Genomic DNA, 15,925 nt, shown 5'->3' on the forward strand with positions numbered 1-15,925 from the left:
TTTTACAGAAATAATTATTTGCAATTTAATCTGCCATTTTTATCATCGAAATATATCAAGTATGACTGTAAAGCAGGTGGCCATTTAACTACAAAAAGCTTTTAATTTATATTTTTTTTTTAAATAACTTAGCTATATTTTAATCTACACACTGGTGTAACGTGGTAGTTTTAGCATAAAAATTTCACCATGCGTATTTTTATTATAAAGCGCAACTGACTTCAACACTTTAACACCAACCTGGAACTATCTTCACGCACAGAGATTTGTTTACATGCGGAGGAATCTCCGCTAGCGACCCTGTTAGCCACAATAAACGCTACGTTTTCCACCTAGTTGACCTAATAGGTGTCAGCCATGGGGAAGTCGTTTGCGAATTTCATGTGTAAGAAGGATTTCCACCCTGCGTCGAAGTCAAATATCAAAAAGGTGAGTGGAAGCTACAGTTAGCGGTACCGTTTGAAGCTAACCTAGATTAGCCTGCTAGCTTGCTACTTAGCAGGAGCTAACATTAGCCTGTTGGACAATTACCTGAAAGAAAATGTTTACCGCAGAGTCGTTTTTCTGTTTGTATCCACGACCAACCGTTTAAGATGGCTACCGTGCTTTGTTCGCTCGCGCTGTTAAGATTATAAACGTAATTTTGACGTTGTAACTTCAGTTAAGCTAACGGACACGGCTAACCTTAAGTTATAATGTTAACTTGAGATGGCTTTAGCTAACTGTGCTGTCATGGTCAGTGGAAGGAGAGGTAAAGTTATTATTATGAGCAAGTTGTTTCATTTAAATTTCAATATTTCTAAACTAAAGCTGTCCAGTTAAGGTCATATGTTTTATCAACGTGTCGTATCAACACAGATGCTCATTTAAAATGTGAATGAGAAATCGTCCTCCGTGAGTTTGGCTGTAAAACATTAAAGCAGTATTAATACAAATGACTCTGTGACTTAATGTGTTTGTAATGCATTTAACAAACAATACGTACAGTTATGGTTTTATGTCTATATGTAACCTAACTAGTAGTCTCTGCCCTGTGTATTGGTATTGAGCCCCCTCTGGTGCATATCCAAGTTGACATTATTTATACACCTTTCAACCTACACCTAATAAATTTAATATGTATTGTGTGCCTTACTCATAAATTTGCTTTAGCCCTGTAACTACCAATGATTTCTCTGTATTGGTGAAAGTGTCTGTTACCCCCCAACCCCCCCATTAATTGTTGGTCACAAAATGCAGAAAATGGTGTAAAATGCCTTACACAATTGCCATGAGCCCAAGTTAATGTCTTTGGATTGCCTAACAGTGGGACACCACCTGAAGTGTAAGGTCTGGTGCTGTTCCCCAGACAATGAATAGAAGACTAATTTCTGTGGACCCACACAATGTTTGTTTCTTTTTTATACCCAAATGAGCTTTTTGTATTTAAGTGTGTTAAGGTCTGACACAAAATGTACCCATATACTCAGAGCCTTCCCCTGGATGCTTTCAGTGTCATCTATGATATCTTTTCCAATCATTGTCTACGGAGCAGGTCTAGACCTTTCTCGATGACATCACAAATTTAGCACTCTAGTTTTTGAATTTGAGAGAAAGGTGCTCATGTTTACTAATATTTTTTGACTTTCTTCATATGAATCACATGGATACATTTTGAAAATGAACCAAAATGCCATTACTACTTTAGCAGTAAATATTTAAAAGAGTAAAACATTTATTGATTCTCAAAAGTGTGTGCAATTTTCAGCCAATCAACTCGTAAATTATTCAGTTAATTGACTAATTTTCTCCCTTCTAATGCTCTGTCAGGGGCCAGTAATTACATAAAGTGCATAAAAATTGAACTTCTATTTAGTGAAATTACTTATTTAAGTGTTTGTGTGTCAGGCAAGTGAGCTGACACAAATACGTTTTTGAAAATGTATAAAGAACTAGAGAGAATTTGTTCAGTAATCCTCCTTTTCCCTTTATTTTACAGGTATGGATAGCAGAACAGAAACTGACCTTCGAGAAGAAGAAGCAAGAAGAACTTATGCAGGCGTACATGAAAGAGCAGGATTCTTACAACAACAGGTTAGATACATTTAGAAGTGATATTTTGTACCTCCTTGAAAGCTGCTCTTTTAATATCAGATTTATTTTACACATACAGAGGTTTAGTTTCTTGATAAATAAATACTATGCAGATGTTTCAGGCTCAGAAAATTGAACTTTAGCTACATTTTCTAAATACCTACTCCAGATTCACATCGTGTACATGTTTATAATCACCACGTCAAAGAAACAAACATGTTGTTTTCTCACCTCTAGGTTGTTGATGGGGGATGATCGCGTTAAAAATGGCCTAAATTTCATGTACGAGGCCCCACCTGGAGCATCCAAAGGTAAATGATCACTTGAGCAGCTCTGATCTGTACTAAATATTATACTTAGTTTTGAACACCTGATTCTTAATAAAATTATACTTAATATTTTAAAACTTGTTTTTTTCCAACATAATTGTCGTCTGTCCTGAAGAGGAAACAAAAGAGGTAATGTAGAGAAAATTATGAACCTATACAATTGTATAATATGTGTATGTGTTCTGCATGTCGACTGCATTTATTGCTAGAAAAGTTAACATACTAAAATCCATAACAAAAATGTATCTGTTTTTTCAGGAGGGGGAAGATGAGTACAAATTTGAGTGGCAGAAGGTGGCTCCTCGAGAGAAGTAAGTAGCTGAATTTTATATGCAATAAAATTTACTCTGCATATTGTCCAGCTCTCCTCCAGGATTTGCACTCTTTTTAATCCTTCATTTTCTCATGTAGGTATGCCAAGGATGACATGAACATTAGAGATCAGCCATTTGGAATCCAGGTGTGTGATGATTTTTATTTATTTGAAACATACAGACTGCACCAGTGATCCCCCACCTGGAGGTTAAATCTAAGGGGGTCACAAGTTGATTAAAAGATTAAGAAACAATATGAGACATATGTCTGTTTTTGCTTTTTTTATTGGGAAATAGTGACTACTTATATCTCATTGGGAAGATGCAAATTCTATAATGAAACAGTCTGAAAAGGAAAAGTCACACTCTGTCCACAATGAAGTCACAGCCTTTGACAAAGGGGCCACATGTAGACCTTGATTTGTTTTTAGGGGTCAGATGCTAAATATGATTGGATACTAGAGTCTAATGCCATTACAGCTCTGTTCTGCATCCCTCAGTTGCCTTTGCCAACGCTCTTAGCAGAACTGGTAGCTTTTGTAAAGAGCTAGACATCTAATACTAATGAGATGGAAGTTACCAACACCGCCTTCCCACACTTTGTGGATAAAAGAAATTCTCAGTCATTAATAGCTTGAAAAAACGTGATATACATTGAAAGGCTTTTCCAGGAAGTTAAAAAAGATGTGGAAGCCGTTGTTGCCTATTCAGGACAAATGATATTCCCATTTATCTCTGAAAGAAGATCCCATTTAATCTGTCTGCTAATTATCTATAGTATCTTTTACTTTTACCTTAAAGGTGAGATTGTGATGTTTACTTTAATATTTGAAATATGACCAAGCTGGCTGTTGTTGTGTTTTCTGTGTAATATTGTGTCCTGTGGTTATTTCTACTGCACTACTATAACATGATGCTGTCACCCACAAGGGCTTAAAATTTTGTAAAAAATCAATGAACAGAGTTCAAAAAGCTAAAAAGATTGGGAACTACTATATTATTAAATATGCCATGTATGCTTTAATGTACATTACAAAGTTTCAAAAAGTAAATCAGAGTTTGTCATGAATTTAACACATTAATGGAATAAATTTTGCCGTATAGTTAGGTGTTGCTTGGTACAAAAACAGAGTGTTGAGTTTAAATAATTATGCATACATCTCCACAATTTGCACTAATGCCTGTTGTTGTTAACTTCCCAGGTGCGCAACGTGCGATGCATCAAATGTCACAAATGGGGCCATGTGAACACAGACCGAGAGTGTCCTCTCTATGGGCTGTCGGGTATCAATGCCAGCTCTGTGGCATCAGAGGAGGCAGCAGGTAGAGTACATAGCATACAATAATTATCTAAAACAGACATTTTAAACACCTTCCCCTGCAGCTTCTTTGTTTATCGATGTAATTAGATTTTAATTTGATATGTGTGTAAACAAAGCACCATTTTGACTTACAGATTTTATTTTGTTGCTGTTGAATTAAACAGGAGTAATTAATTAATTGAAATAAGCATACAAGCAAGCATTATGAAAATAAGATAGAAATAAGTGATTCTCCATTATCAGTGCATGACTTAAAATAAGTAAGTAAATTTTACCCGTTGAAATCTATATTTATGTTAAACATGATTGTTGTTTGTTATGCGATGGAACAAAAAACAGTAGAGTAATTGTACAAAAGAACAAGGAGCCAGAATATCCGTGCCGCTGGATATTTGTGGCGAGTGTGTTCGCCTCAGTCAGACTTTGCAGCAGGTACACCTACTGTATCTTTCCTCTCGGGTTTCAGCTGGAGCTCCCAGTCTAGAGCTGATTCTGACTTCTGCAATCAGTGAGTTGAGTAGTAAAGTAATAATGTTTACCCTGGGAGAGTCCAGTCTGCGCATGGTGTTGATGGTGGAGTGCTGTAATGGTCCCCCTCCTGTGCCGGGAGGAAAAAAATGTAATTATTGTGTATTCTGATTCCCCTAACTGCTGCTTTGGCAGAGAATGATATTGTATGATTTGCTCAGCCGGAAGTGGAGTGAGTTGATTTGATGTCCCATTCTGTTAACAAAGCCGCCCCTGAAATTCCCACTGTGGAGATAGTGGTTGGCATGGGTTTGACATCAATGGAACTCTGAGGCTGTGATTTGTGCTAACAGGTCCGTCGATGCACCCCTCGGAGTTAATGGCGGAGATGCGAAACAGTGGGTTTGCCCTGAAAAAATGTGTCCTTGGTAGGAATGCTACTGTTTGTGATCCATCGCAGGTAATTGTCTGTCTCGCACTCCCGTCTTTGCACACATAGGACGATATGCGAACACACACACACATATACCCTTCAGCGGGAAAAGACTAAATATATCTTTCATATGTCTCTGTAGCATATATAAATGATGCAGAGGAGCAAGTTTTTGTGGCAGCTCAAGTCAAGTGAACAGATTTGATAAAATAAATAGTATCATTGCTTTACGGTGTTCACCTATTCAAATATAGATTTCCTTAAATTTGCCTTTTGAGAGTTGTATTTATCTGCACGTTATCGTTCTGATTTCAATGCCAGTTTCAACGTGCTGTGTGCTTTTATAGGAATTTGTTGCCAGTGATAAAGAGGAAGATCCCGAGGTGGAATTTCTGAAGTCATTAACGACCAAGCAGAAACAGAAGCTCCTCAGGTACAAACTGAAGTACAATTTACAAATCTTAATCTTGATCTTAATAAATGAAAGCTTTAAGGAGTAGACCAGAATTTGTATCGTTTTTTTCACATTGTTTGAATATTTTTAAGCCTCATATTGATAGAGTAACATGAGGGAAGTCCGGATAAATTGTCTAATGAATTACAAGGTTATTGTGATGTTTTCTTACGCATGTATTTCAAATTTAAATCAAAAACTTGTGCGTTTTATTTTAGTTTATATTCTTAAATCCAATAATTCCATTGCTTTCCTTTTTGATGCTGTTTTGCATGTACCTTAAACATCTGCTCCTTAAACTTTAATGTGATTTATAGACTTTATTATGTTGATATTATTACAAGTTTATCTGCTGCTATGTTCGAGAATTTTAATTGAATGTTTGTGTTCCTGTTTTACAGAAAGCTCGATCGCCTGGAAAAGCAGAAGGCCAAGAAAAAGAAGAGCAAAAAGCAGAAGAAGAAGAGCAAAAGAAAGCACAAGAAAAAGCATGAAAGTAGTGACAGCTCGAGTGACTCCTCCAGCAGCAGCAGCAGCAGCAGTAGCAGCAGTAGCGATAGTGGCTCCGATTCAGACAGCCGTGGCAAGTTCAAGAGCCAAAAGAAGAAGAACAAGAAAAAAGATTCCTGTCGGGATAACAGCTCTAAGAGTGAGCGCAGAGTCAAGAGTCAGAAAAAGGCCTCCTCTCACAGAAGCAGGTCACCGAGCCCTCACACTGGACAGAAGCGGCCTGAAGAGGAGTCCGGAGATTATAGACAAACAAGGACAGAGAGGGGAAGGAGCAGGAGTCGAAATCACAGCCCGGCGAACAAGATCAAGCCGGAGGGAGGTCAAGAGAGAAAGAGACACAACAGCAGGGACAGGCAGAGACCTAGCAGCTCCAAGTCTGGCTTGGACAGAAGTAGGAGCCGCGAGAGAGGCAGGGAGGACAGAGGTAAAGACGGGCGTCACAGTAGAGATGGTGAGAGGAACAGAAGTAGCACAGATGGAAGGAGAGGCAGAACAGCAGATGGGAGGAGCAGAAGCAGGGAAAGGAGGAAAGAAAGGGAGGGCAGGGGAAGAAGTAGGAGTAGAGAGAGAAGAGAGAGGAGCCAAGACAGAGCCAAAAGAAAGCACTGACTGTTTTCTGTTGTCTCTTACAATATTGGGCAAAACGTGTTGAATGTTTTCATCTTTTTTTTTTTTTTTTTGCAATGACTGTTAAATAGTATTCATAATTATCACACTGTCCTTCTATTTAACATCGAATATATGTCCAGTAGTAGCCCCTTTTCTCCAGTAGAGGGAAGCAGTGCACAGATAATGTGGAGCCGCAGCTCGTTGCACCCTTGTGTTGTCTTCTGTATAAAAGGCTCTAAATTAATTGATTACCATTGGAGGCAATTTGTAGCTATGATCCGCTGATGAGAAAATATTGGAGTCATTTTAATGGTCAGTTGGCCGCTAGAAAGATTATTCCTGTTGCTGCAGGGTTTTTTTTCTTTTTTGCTTTCATTAATGTGTCGACATTGTAAGATGTGATGATGAGACGGCTGTTGATTCTCACAAAAAAAATGAGTATTTCATTTCTGATTAAATTTTTAATCATCTCGATTTCACGCGTTTGTTTTGCGATGGATGGCGTCAAAACTTGGATAAAAGTGATTTGTCTGTTGATTGATTACCGCTTGTGTATTTCCCATTGACTACTATATTATCTTAAAGCGCGGAGCACCTGACAGCAAATTATTACTGTTACCTTTTTAAAATAATAATGATTTTAAATATTTCAGGCCGGTTTCCCTGAATCACATGACACAATGTGTGTTATCTCAAAAGCTGTGAAATGCGTCCTGCTGGGATATTGCGGGCGTCAAACAAAACAAATATGATTTCTGTCCAAATATGCAGCGTGTAAATACAGCCATACTGGAAACGCAACAAAATCTGCTATGGTCTTTATTAATGCATGCCAATATTTTATATTTTAATATGTAGAAAAATTGTGTGGAATTTAAATAATTGTTTTATTATCTAATTTGGACATGTCTTTTTTCCTGTTTTAACATTAAATTTTAGACGTAAAATTATTTTAAAAATGTATTTGACAGTCTTCAAAATGTAGGAAAAACAATTTTGATGTAATTTAAATATAAATAAATAAATAAATGTAACTCAAAAACAAATTTAATTAGACTCCAAAATGTGGCGTCTAAATGCCTAAATTTCCACATTTTTTTGCTTCACTGTTGCTTCCAGTTTTTTATATTTGATGAAATTCAAATTGGCTGTCTAATTTGGTAGTTTTCACTATCTGGCCGTTTCCTCGAAGCCGCTGTTGCACAAAAGGAAATGAAAATAATTTCCCTCTATTGCCTTCTGGTCAATTTAACATCCTCTTCAAAAAAAAAAAACAAAAAAAAAACGAGGGTGTCTGGATGAGATGCTTTTCCCTGACGTATTCCCAGTCCTGGACTCACGCTGTAATTATTCCCCGGCTTTTTCTTTGAGAGTCGGACGCTGCACTGGGTAAGCACAAAGAAGTCAGAGAGCATCCTTGAACCCTTTCAATACGGGGCCACTGATATTCAAATAACATGCAGACACCATTTGACTGCGCTGAGCAAAGAGCATTTCAAATTCAAACATTTGCATGTGACTCTTTGCCCCTTTTCTTTTTCTAAAGTTTAAAAAACTGTTCCCATAACATCTCTTTGGCTTCTGGCAAAGAGAAAGACGCCACATCCTTATTCTCGGGCCATCGATTGGTATGCAAATGAAAGCAGTTAATTTGGACAATTAGAATAAATATTCAGGGACCTTTGTCGTCAAACCCCCTTGGAAACCCCCCGATAAAGTGAAACTGAACAAAAGATGTCTCGGAGATTAATTAGATATTTGATAAGACACGAATCCCTAATCGCAAATACAAGACACATGGGGCTGCGATGTGCTCCAAGTCATAATTAATACCATTTAACAAGATTTTCATTTGGGCATGAAATGTTTTTTTCCGGGGCATTAAACATTGATTTATTCCATAGAGGGAAATAGTGAAAGTCGAGGTATTATAGGTGAGTTTAAGAAAAAATAGCCTCATGCTCTCAAATAAATTCCTAAATTAATTTAACAAATAAAATTAGACAGAAAAAAAATATAAAATCTGCATCACACAATTACAGCCTTTTTTAAAGATGTTTTAATTACGATAAAATGAAAGTCTTATACGTGTGACTTTATACAGGTAAACATTTATATATAGATATTTTTTTAGCAAAGAAATAAAATGGTTAACCAAAGTTGGAAAAAGCTGTGTACATACATATCCACAAAGTGCGTCGAAAGTAAACTCCCTGATTTCCAGGATACCAACACGAATAAAACAATCATAGCCTAAACATTTACATGAAAATAACACATAGTTTAGTCGTCAATATACAAGATGTCACTCACATTGTCCAACCAAAGTTCAACAGGTTTCGCGCACCCTTAGCAAACATCCATTTCATTTTCAAGTTGCCCCTAAAAATCCCCCAAAGGCCTACAGTATAAATCACTGTTTTTCTTTAGATGGGTTTTACGCATGGAATACTCGTTACGCCTGTGGAGAATATATTTTTTAGACTTTGCAATCGCTTCTTGAAATATTTTCTCCTTTTTATTGTCCGTCAAATAAGACCCGTTTTCAATGCTGTGCAGTTTTGAATCTGGTTTCATTTTTTTTTTTTTTTTTTTTATTGGAGGGGTGAAGCCTCATTAGGGCTCGTCGTGAGGAGACGGATCCTTAACAGTGATTCTGGGATTTACCCCCTCCAAAATAAGTTCTGGGGACTCGGACCTCGGGGTCTCCAGGTTACTGGTGTCGGTGTCACTGTCGCTCCCCTTTTTGCCTCCTCCACCGGCCGTGTGCGTTTTGATGTGCTTGCTCAAATGGTCACTCCGCATAAAGCGCTTGTTACACACCGGGCAAGCAAACCGTTTCTCGCCGGTGTGGGTGCGAAGGTGTCTCTGGAGCTCATCGGACCGAGTAAACCTTTTGCCACAGAAAAGCCAGTTGCAGACAAAAGGCCGCTCGCCGGTGTGCCATCTCAAATGCGCTTTGAGGTGAGATGTCTTTCCATACACTTTACCGCAGCCGGGAATGTGGCAGCTGTGAAGTCCCTTTCTGCGCAGGCTGGCCCCGGCGGGTCCCAGCCGCTCAGCCTCCTGGCAGTTCGGACAGTCACATGTTGCTCTGCCGGAGTATCGCCGGGACGACCTTGAGGAGCTACTTATTCCTGAACTGCCCCCAGAAATCATGGCGTTGGCGGCGGAAGTGTCTGTGTAAGTGGGGATGACTGTTTTGAAACCGTCCTGCGTTAACAGGTGCTGGCTGGTAGACAGTAGATGAGACGCGGTGGGGCTGATTCCAGTGGAGCTGAACGCCGAGTGCGTCAGCGAGGAGAAGTCCGGGTTGTAGCCACTCAGCTGGGAGTGGATGGCTTGAGGCGTCCCGGAGTGCAGTGAGGTCTGGAGGGTGCTTGCAGGGTTCTGGACATCGAGCCACGACCCGGGGTTAGTGTGGACATCCCACCACGAGGACGCACCGTTGGCAACATCGCCAGAGATGGTCGAGTGGAAACCGGACTTGTACCACGACTCGTACGGGTGCGCCATCCCCACCCGCGGGTATAGAGTCTCTGCCGATGTGTGGACTTTGGAGATAAACGCTGACTGCCCGGACTCTTGGGACGTGACGCTGGCAGAGTTGGAAAACAGACCGCTGTACTCTGTGGAAAATGCAGACGAGGTCGGGGAGGTGGAGGCTAAGCAAAAGGCGCTGTTGCCTGTGCCACTGGTCGGCGTTAGTCCTGTCGACGCGCGGCTTGTTGCAACTGTGAAACCGGGCAGACTGGATCCCAAGTTGCAGCTGGACGAGGATCTTTTCCACGGGTGAAATCCACCTTTTGAGAAAGCGCTCGAGTCAGGTAAAGTTGTAAGAGGACTGGTGTTACCAATTTTGTTGCAAGTTGCAGCCAGCATAGCTAGAGGTGTAGTTCCAAACCGTGGCTCTTCCTGAAAACACACACACAGAAGTTGGACTTAAAACGGGCAGCAACAAATATGTCTCAAATACTTTCGTTTTATTTAGATATCTGGGAAGCTGATGGCTGATCTGAAATAAAGTAGGACTTTGGCAAATGAATTATAACTACTGCAATTATTTAAAGTATAATTTGAGCTCAGATAAATGTGTTTGGAGAGAGTGGAGGTGCGCGTTTTAACATGCGTATAATATAGATAAAATGCAACGTACAAGTAATAATTATTAACATTTTTACAAACTTTTTCACAATATTAACTGCGTCAGATGTCTGCTGGGAATATGCGGCGAGTACAAAATATTAAAAACACTGCAAAGTTTGATCTGGATGTCTTAATGCTATTTAACTGTGTAATTTAATAATAAATAACGAGTAAAGTAATCGTAATGAGCATAGTGGGAAATCATAACTGCAAATGCATGTTCATGAAAGCAGCAAACACTTTAAGTTGCAGCGGAACACAACTTTACGCACAACTTTTACGCATAAATAAAAAAGTCGGACTCACCCCAAGTATAGACGTGGCCATATCCAGGGTCTGTGCTGTGTTGAGGGTGTTCGCGATTTCAATGCTGTTACGGCTCCAATTTGATTCAGACTCACCGTGTTTGACTCAGGTCACACGGTTTCTCTCTTGGCTCGCAGCTCCCAACACTACCTAGTTGTAGAGAGCGTGTTCTTTGAAGTACAGCTGGCTAGGACGTGCAGCCAATCTAATGGCAGCATTCGTGGCTGGGGATGAAGTCAGCCAATGAGAGACCCGACCGCAGACAGAAACACCAAAAACCCCGCCGTCAATCATCTGTTGTGCAGCCTCTGCTCAGACTGTCATACAAGACACGATTTGGTATTTTTTTTAATGCATACAGTTATTTTTATGTATTCTCACACGAAGGCTCAATGTCTCCTTTTCATTGCAGAATTGAGTTCACACGTCAGTTCTCCAGGAGGTAAGCGTTTCACTCATTTTAAAGCGTTTGTGGATTGTGGTGACACTGTGTGTAGCTCCAGGTTTCCCTTCTGATTTTCAATGTTCAGATCATGCGCAACACGTCATTGAGAAATTGTTGCGATTTAAGCACATAGTATCCTGAACAATGTGAGGGACGCTGTTGTTGCTGATGACTTTATCACATCAGCGTGTGCCCTGCGCATGCTGCTGCTGTGTCAGGCACAGTGTAGTTAATGCTTCAGGGGAAACAACTGGTGGTATAAGCTTTATCTTAAAATCTTATTTATCTTAAAGCGCTGCGTTTCATATTGGAAAATCACACATGGATTAAGTTTGGTGAAGAAGTCCAGAAACAGGCCTGACAGCGCGGACCTCAAATCTCCAGCCGCGGTTAGATCATTTATGAGCTGGCTGAATAAAACCACTCGAATGCATGACGGCAAAAACACATTATGACTCGCAATGCATCAACTAACCTACACTTTGTTTACTTCCAGCCAAAATTTACGCGCGTCTGCGCTCGTGCGTGTGCTACGCGCCCCCTCCTTGCTTACTTGTTGGGGGGGAGTGCAGGTGAGGGGTTAATTAAAAATGACAGCTTGCTTTATCAGCGCGCGGAGATGTGTTTTTTAAAGTATTTTATTAGCGGAAAAAAGTTTCAGCTTCCAGAGGATGCCTGCTGTAAGGCCGCCAGTCATCTCCATTAAAGCTGCTTTAACAGGAGGCACCGTGCCTGTGTTGTAGCCGGGAAATAAAACCTAATGCCACTCTAATCACTCATTTATTAAATTGTGGACAATTAAGAGGATGTTTCGACAATTTTCTCCAACTCGCGACTCTCATATATGTATTTTTTTTCCTTTTAATATCACAATTCAATAAGCCCGCATATCCCATAGCTTGTTAAAACGCCCGGGGATAATGGCATAATGTAAAATTGACCTGCTCTGACGTGAACCATCATCCCTTTAAAAGTTAAAGCAATTTTCCAGAGAAAGGCTTGACCGAAAGATGTGCATTACAGTATTCAAAACGGGCAAATAATGCTCCATTATAGAGTGTGAATGCTGCCAGTCAACACAGGCGCAATTTGTTCAAATACTCTTTTTTTTCTTCTTCTTCTTTAAAACCACCACCTTTGGAAGGGTGAATAAAAATCAGTCTCATCAAATACTGAGCGCTGCCAAGAAAATGATTTTTTTTTTGGCAATCATCACAATTTGGCAGAGTGCTGTTAACAGTATTAAATGTCTATTCTACATAAACTAAGTTGTGAAAGAAATCATATTAAGTCGAGCGTGAAATGGGAATGAACACAGGATGTAAGGGCATTTCTTTTCATTATGCTTTAATATTAAAAAAATAGAACAATATTTTTACCCTTAATTAAGTTAACAATTTTTTTTAGATTAAAAAAAACACAATGACACTTGTTTAAGTCACCATTGATTATATTAATAATATTTGCTCCTTTGTTTCAATAATATTCTTGTACACATGATTATTTGTGTTATATTATATCCTAATAAGGAGCAGTGTGGTGTTCAGATTGCAATAATCATCCTAACAAAGGAACACTGCATAGGAATCATGCACCAATATTTTCTTTCTATATGCTGTATCTTTAAGTTATATGCTAAGAAACTGTTTGTCACATTAACCGAGAATAATAAAATAATAGTGATTTTTCAGACGGTGTTTACTTGGGACAAAAGGGGAGAACATGACCTGGCCTTGTCATTCAAGTGAGAATTTTGAGTTGAATCTGTAATTCTGGACTCCATTCGTGAGCACTTCTCTGTGGCAATTAGGAGCCTATTACAAGCCATTAGATTGATCAATGTACCTTAAACAATGGGAATGATTTATTTGGTCGAACAAAACGCTCTACATCTATTGTGATGAGTCTAAGTGGGGGTGCATCCATCAACAAAAGATAAATGATTAATTCAGACCTATTCATTTGAATTCTTTCTACAAAGCCAGCCTCACTTGCCTCAAATCCAGATTATTAGAGCCTCATTTTCTGCATGTTAAACCAGACAGGCTGCTGGATTGGGCGATGGTTTTTGGTTGTGCCCCTGTGTGCTTTAATTTGTATTTCTGCCGAGGGAAGTTTATTTGAGGACATTTAACTAATTGTTGTAATTTCGTGTGCTCATGTGGCTACACCTGTTCCTCTCAAAGGGGGGCTGGAGGAAACTATGAGTGCAAGGATGTTTTACTTTATTTCTGTGGCGCTGGAGCTGCACAGTGTTGTCTGACGACTGCACTTGTATCATGAGAGGAAGCTCATTGAACAGAAAAAGTGGGCACAAGTATGAAGATTTTGTCAAGATGCTTTTACTTAGGATGTCTTCATTTTCTTACGGATATCTTTTGGTTGTCAGTTCTCTTGTAAAATGCAAAAATTATGGTAAAAACAACAATTTTTATTTTATTTGTGGCTTTAAATGATAATGTGTGTGTATCATCTGCTGCGTCCCATGAGTTTATTCTTGCACTTTGAGGTTGCCAGGTCATTGTTTATTTCAGTGGCAGGTAAACAGAGACAACAGCAAGGAAATAGAAATGATATACATTAAAGTGCACTGCAAAATATACTGCTTGACAAAAGGATTTATTGCTGTAGGAAGTCGATAAGCTATAAAAGAAGGGGAAGTGGCAAAATTGCTCGGACCTGTCAGTATAGAGACGCAACTCGTGGATGTCTTCAGTTAGACGACTGTCAAGATGGATGATTCGAATGTTAATGGAAAGCAGGCAGCTGTTGACAACACAGTCAAGCCTTCTGATAAAGATTAACCACGCTTTCAATACACACATTTCACCCAACAGTTCTGTGTAAGATTGATGTCACAGCAGCTCATCAACCTCCATCGATACTATTGACAGCTAAATTTGGAAGCATAGGTCAGCTTGCCAGCTTACAGTGTCAACTTTCATTTCCAGAGGCTGCATGTTCTATTTCGAGTGCGGGGGAGCGAGCCAGTTGAAGTGCAGTCGACTGGTTACATTTTGAGGACTTAGCTTAGCACATTTTCTGTCAATGAATGTGGTGTTTTCTCTGAGTTGGTGAGCTGTTGTGGAAGTCAGCGAGGAAATTAACTGTGGGAAATGGCTCCAAAGAAGGTGCAGGTTACGAGGAATGGCTCCATTGAAAAAAAAATGAGCGTGCTTTGTTGATTATGTAATGGTATTTGGCTCGTTCTGACTGCAGACATTTCCACATTGTCTTTATTAGGGAAAGGGAGGTGATGCACCAAAGCCGCCACCACTGATTGGAAGGTTTGGCACTTCATTGAAAATAGGAATTGTTGGCCTGCCCAATGTTGGGTAAGTAAAGGGTTTTTATTTACATAGACGGTATCGCCTTCTCTCCATTCACACTGCATGCACCAGCATGTGCTCTGTCCACATCTGAGCTAAGCCTTCCTGCCGTGATACCAAAAATATAAATGCATGGAAGGCAGGGTGACAGCCGAGTACAGTAGAATACACTACAGACTTTGAGCTGTTCAAGTTTCCCTTAAAGAAGCTTCCACACCTTATTTACACCACACTTTATACGGAGACAAGCAAAATGACATGTAGCACAATGTAACACAATTTTAGATGGGACCCCCCCCCCCCCCAAAAAAAAAATCAAGCTACTTAAACTGTCCGTGGAAAAAAATTCCAGTATTCCCGAGTGTCTGGAGCCACGTGTTCCCTGCTAGCCAAGGACCAAATCCCACAGCATCTTTGTCTTTCCTTCCCTGCGTCTTAACTTTCTCTCTGACTAAATAAAAGTGCTCAGTCTTTCACACAGTGCTTCCAACATTACTGTTTTTAGAGTGATAGCAGATAAGTGTCACGATCAAGGGTGAACCTGTGACTCCAAAGAGTTGTAGTCTGTCAAAAATCATAGTTTTGATAAAATAGTTAACTCATTTAAGTGTGTGTTCTGTATTGAATTTATGAATGTTGGTTTTATTATCACAGCAGTTTGATTTCAGTTCGAGAAACTAGCCAAATTCTGTGTGAAATCTTGATAAGAATGTGTCATGATCCATCTACTTTAGTATAAAACTGTATGAGAGCAAACAAGAATGATCCTATTATGCTACTATGAATGTAGAGAAGAACGTTAAATGAATGAAATGCATTAACAGACCCTGCTGCCCATTGGTTTTAAATATCCTCTTATTTATCTTGTGCCCCGGTCAAAGGTCAGGACACATCTTACACAGCTCTCCAGTCAGTCACAGGGAAGACACCTACTGTAGACAGTCAAGCACAGTCACTATCACATTCATACATCTGGTAATTTTGAGTTTTCAGTTCACCTAACCTGCATGTCTTTGAAGTGTGGGAGAAAATCAGAGGAATCACAGCACCGCTGAGCCACCAGGCAGGCCAGTCTTTCCCGTAGATGCAACAGATCGTACGTCTCTAATATCGACACTGACAGCACATTACATGCTGGAAACTGTATGAAACTTGCTTTGGTCTCAAGTTTCAAGTTTATTCATTTG

General features: G+C 39.6%; 3 protein-coding genes across 4 annotated transcripts in view; 2 read left to right on the top strand and 1 right to left on the bottom strand.

Moving 5' to 3' along the window:
• Nucleotides 1–231: 231 nt before the first annotated feature.
• On the top strand, nucleotides 232–6,986 carry cir1 (corepressor interacting with RBPJ, CIR1). Its single transcript, XM_050048082.1, has 10 exons — nucleotides 232–429; nucleotides 1,979–2,073; nucleotides 2,311–2,384; nucleotides 2,518–2,531; nucleotides 2,661–2,713; nucleotides 2,814–2,862; nucleotides 3,919–4,039; nucleotides 4,860–4,966; nucleotides 5,287–5,372; nucleotides 5,795–6,986. The coding sequence occupies exons 1-10, from the start codon at nucleotides 358–360 to the stop codon at nucleotides 6,510–6,512; spliced, it is 1,389 nt and encodes a 462-aa protein (XP_049904039.1). The 5' UTR covers nucleotides 232–357; the 3' UTR covers nucleotides 6,513–6,986.
• A 1,567-nt stretch (nucleotides 6,987–8,553) lies between these two features.
• sp9 (sp9 transcription factor) lies at nucleotides 8,554–11,102 on the bottom strand. Its single transcript, XM_050049130.1, has 2 exons — nucleotides 10,965–11,102; nucleotides 8,554–10,427 (listed from the first exon to the last, which is right to left on the bottom strand). Exons 1-2 carry the CDS (start codon nucleotides 10,983–10,985, stop codon nucleotides 9,129–9,131), a joined length of 1,320 nt encoding a protein of 439 aa, XP_049905087.1. The 5' UTR covers nucleotides 10,986–11,102; the 3' UTR covers nucleotides 8,554–9,128.
• A 92-nt stretch (nucleotides 11,103–11,194) lies between these two features.
• The window catches only part of ola1 (Obg-like ATPase 1), a 58,503-nt gene continuing 53,772 nt past the window's right edge, over nucleotides 11,195–15,925 (top strand). The window contains exons 1-2 of one of the 2 annotated variants that reach the window (XM_050049133.1): nucleotides 14,384–14,540; nucleotides 14,653–14,744. In XM_050049133.1, coding sequence (XP_049905090.1) covers nucleotides 14,526–14,540; nucleotides 14,653–14,744 — 107 coding nt within the window. In that variant the 5' untranslated portion in view covers nucleotides 14,384–14,525. Of the gene's footprint in view, nucleotides 11,407–14,383; nucleotides 14,541–14,652; nucleotides 14,745–15,925 lie in introns of those variants that run through there. The other variant, XM_050049131.1, reaches the window with a different exon arrangement.

The sequence above is a fragment of the Epinephelus moara genome, chromosome 7 (assembly GCF_006386435.1).
Source record: "Epinephelus moara isolate mb chromosome 7, YSFRI_EMoa_1.0, whole genome shotgun sequence".
Taxonomy (NCBI): Eukaryota; Metazoa; Chordata; class Actinopteri; order Perciformes; family Serranidae; genus Epinephelus; species Epinephelus moara.

Bases quoted from the DNA above. Each gene is read 5' to 3' on its own strand.
- cir1 (XM_050048082.1), top strand. From the start codon at position 358: ATGGGGAAGTCGTTTGCGAATTTCATGTGTAAGAAGGATTTCCACCCT. The intron at 430-1,978 runs GTGAGTGGAAGC...TTTATTTTACAG, and splicing joins CGAAGTCAAATATCAAAAAG to GTATGGATAGCAGAACAGAA. The intron at 2,074-2,310 runs GTTAGATACATT...TCTCACCTCTAG, and splicing joins CAGGATTCTTACAACAACAG to GTTGTTGATGGGGGATGATC.
- sp9 (XM_050049130.1), bottom strand. From the start codon at position 10,985: ATGGCCACGTCTATACTTGGG. The intron at 10,428-10,964 runs GTGAGTCCGACT...GTGTGTTTTCAG, and splicing joins TGGCCACGTCTATACTTGGG to GAAGAGCCACGGTTTGGAAC.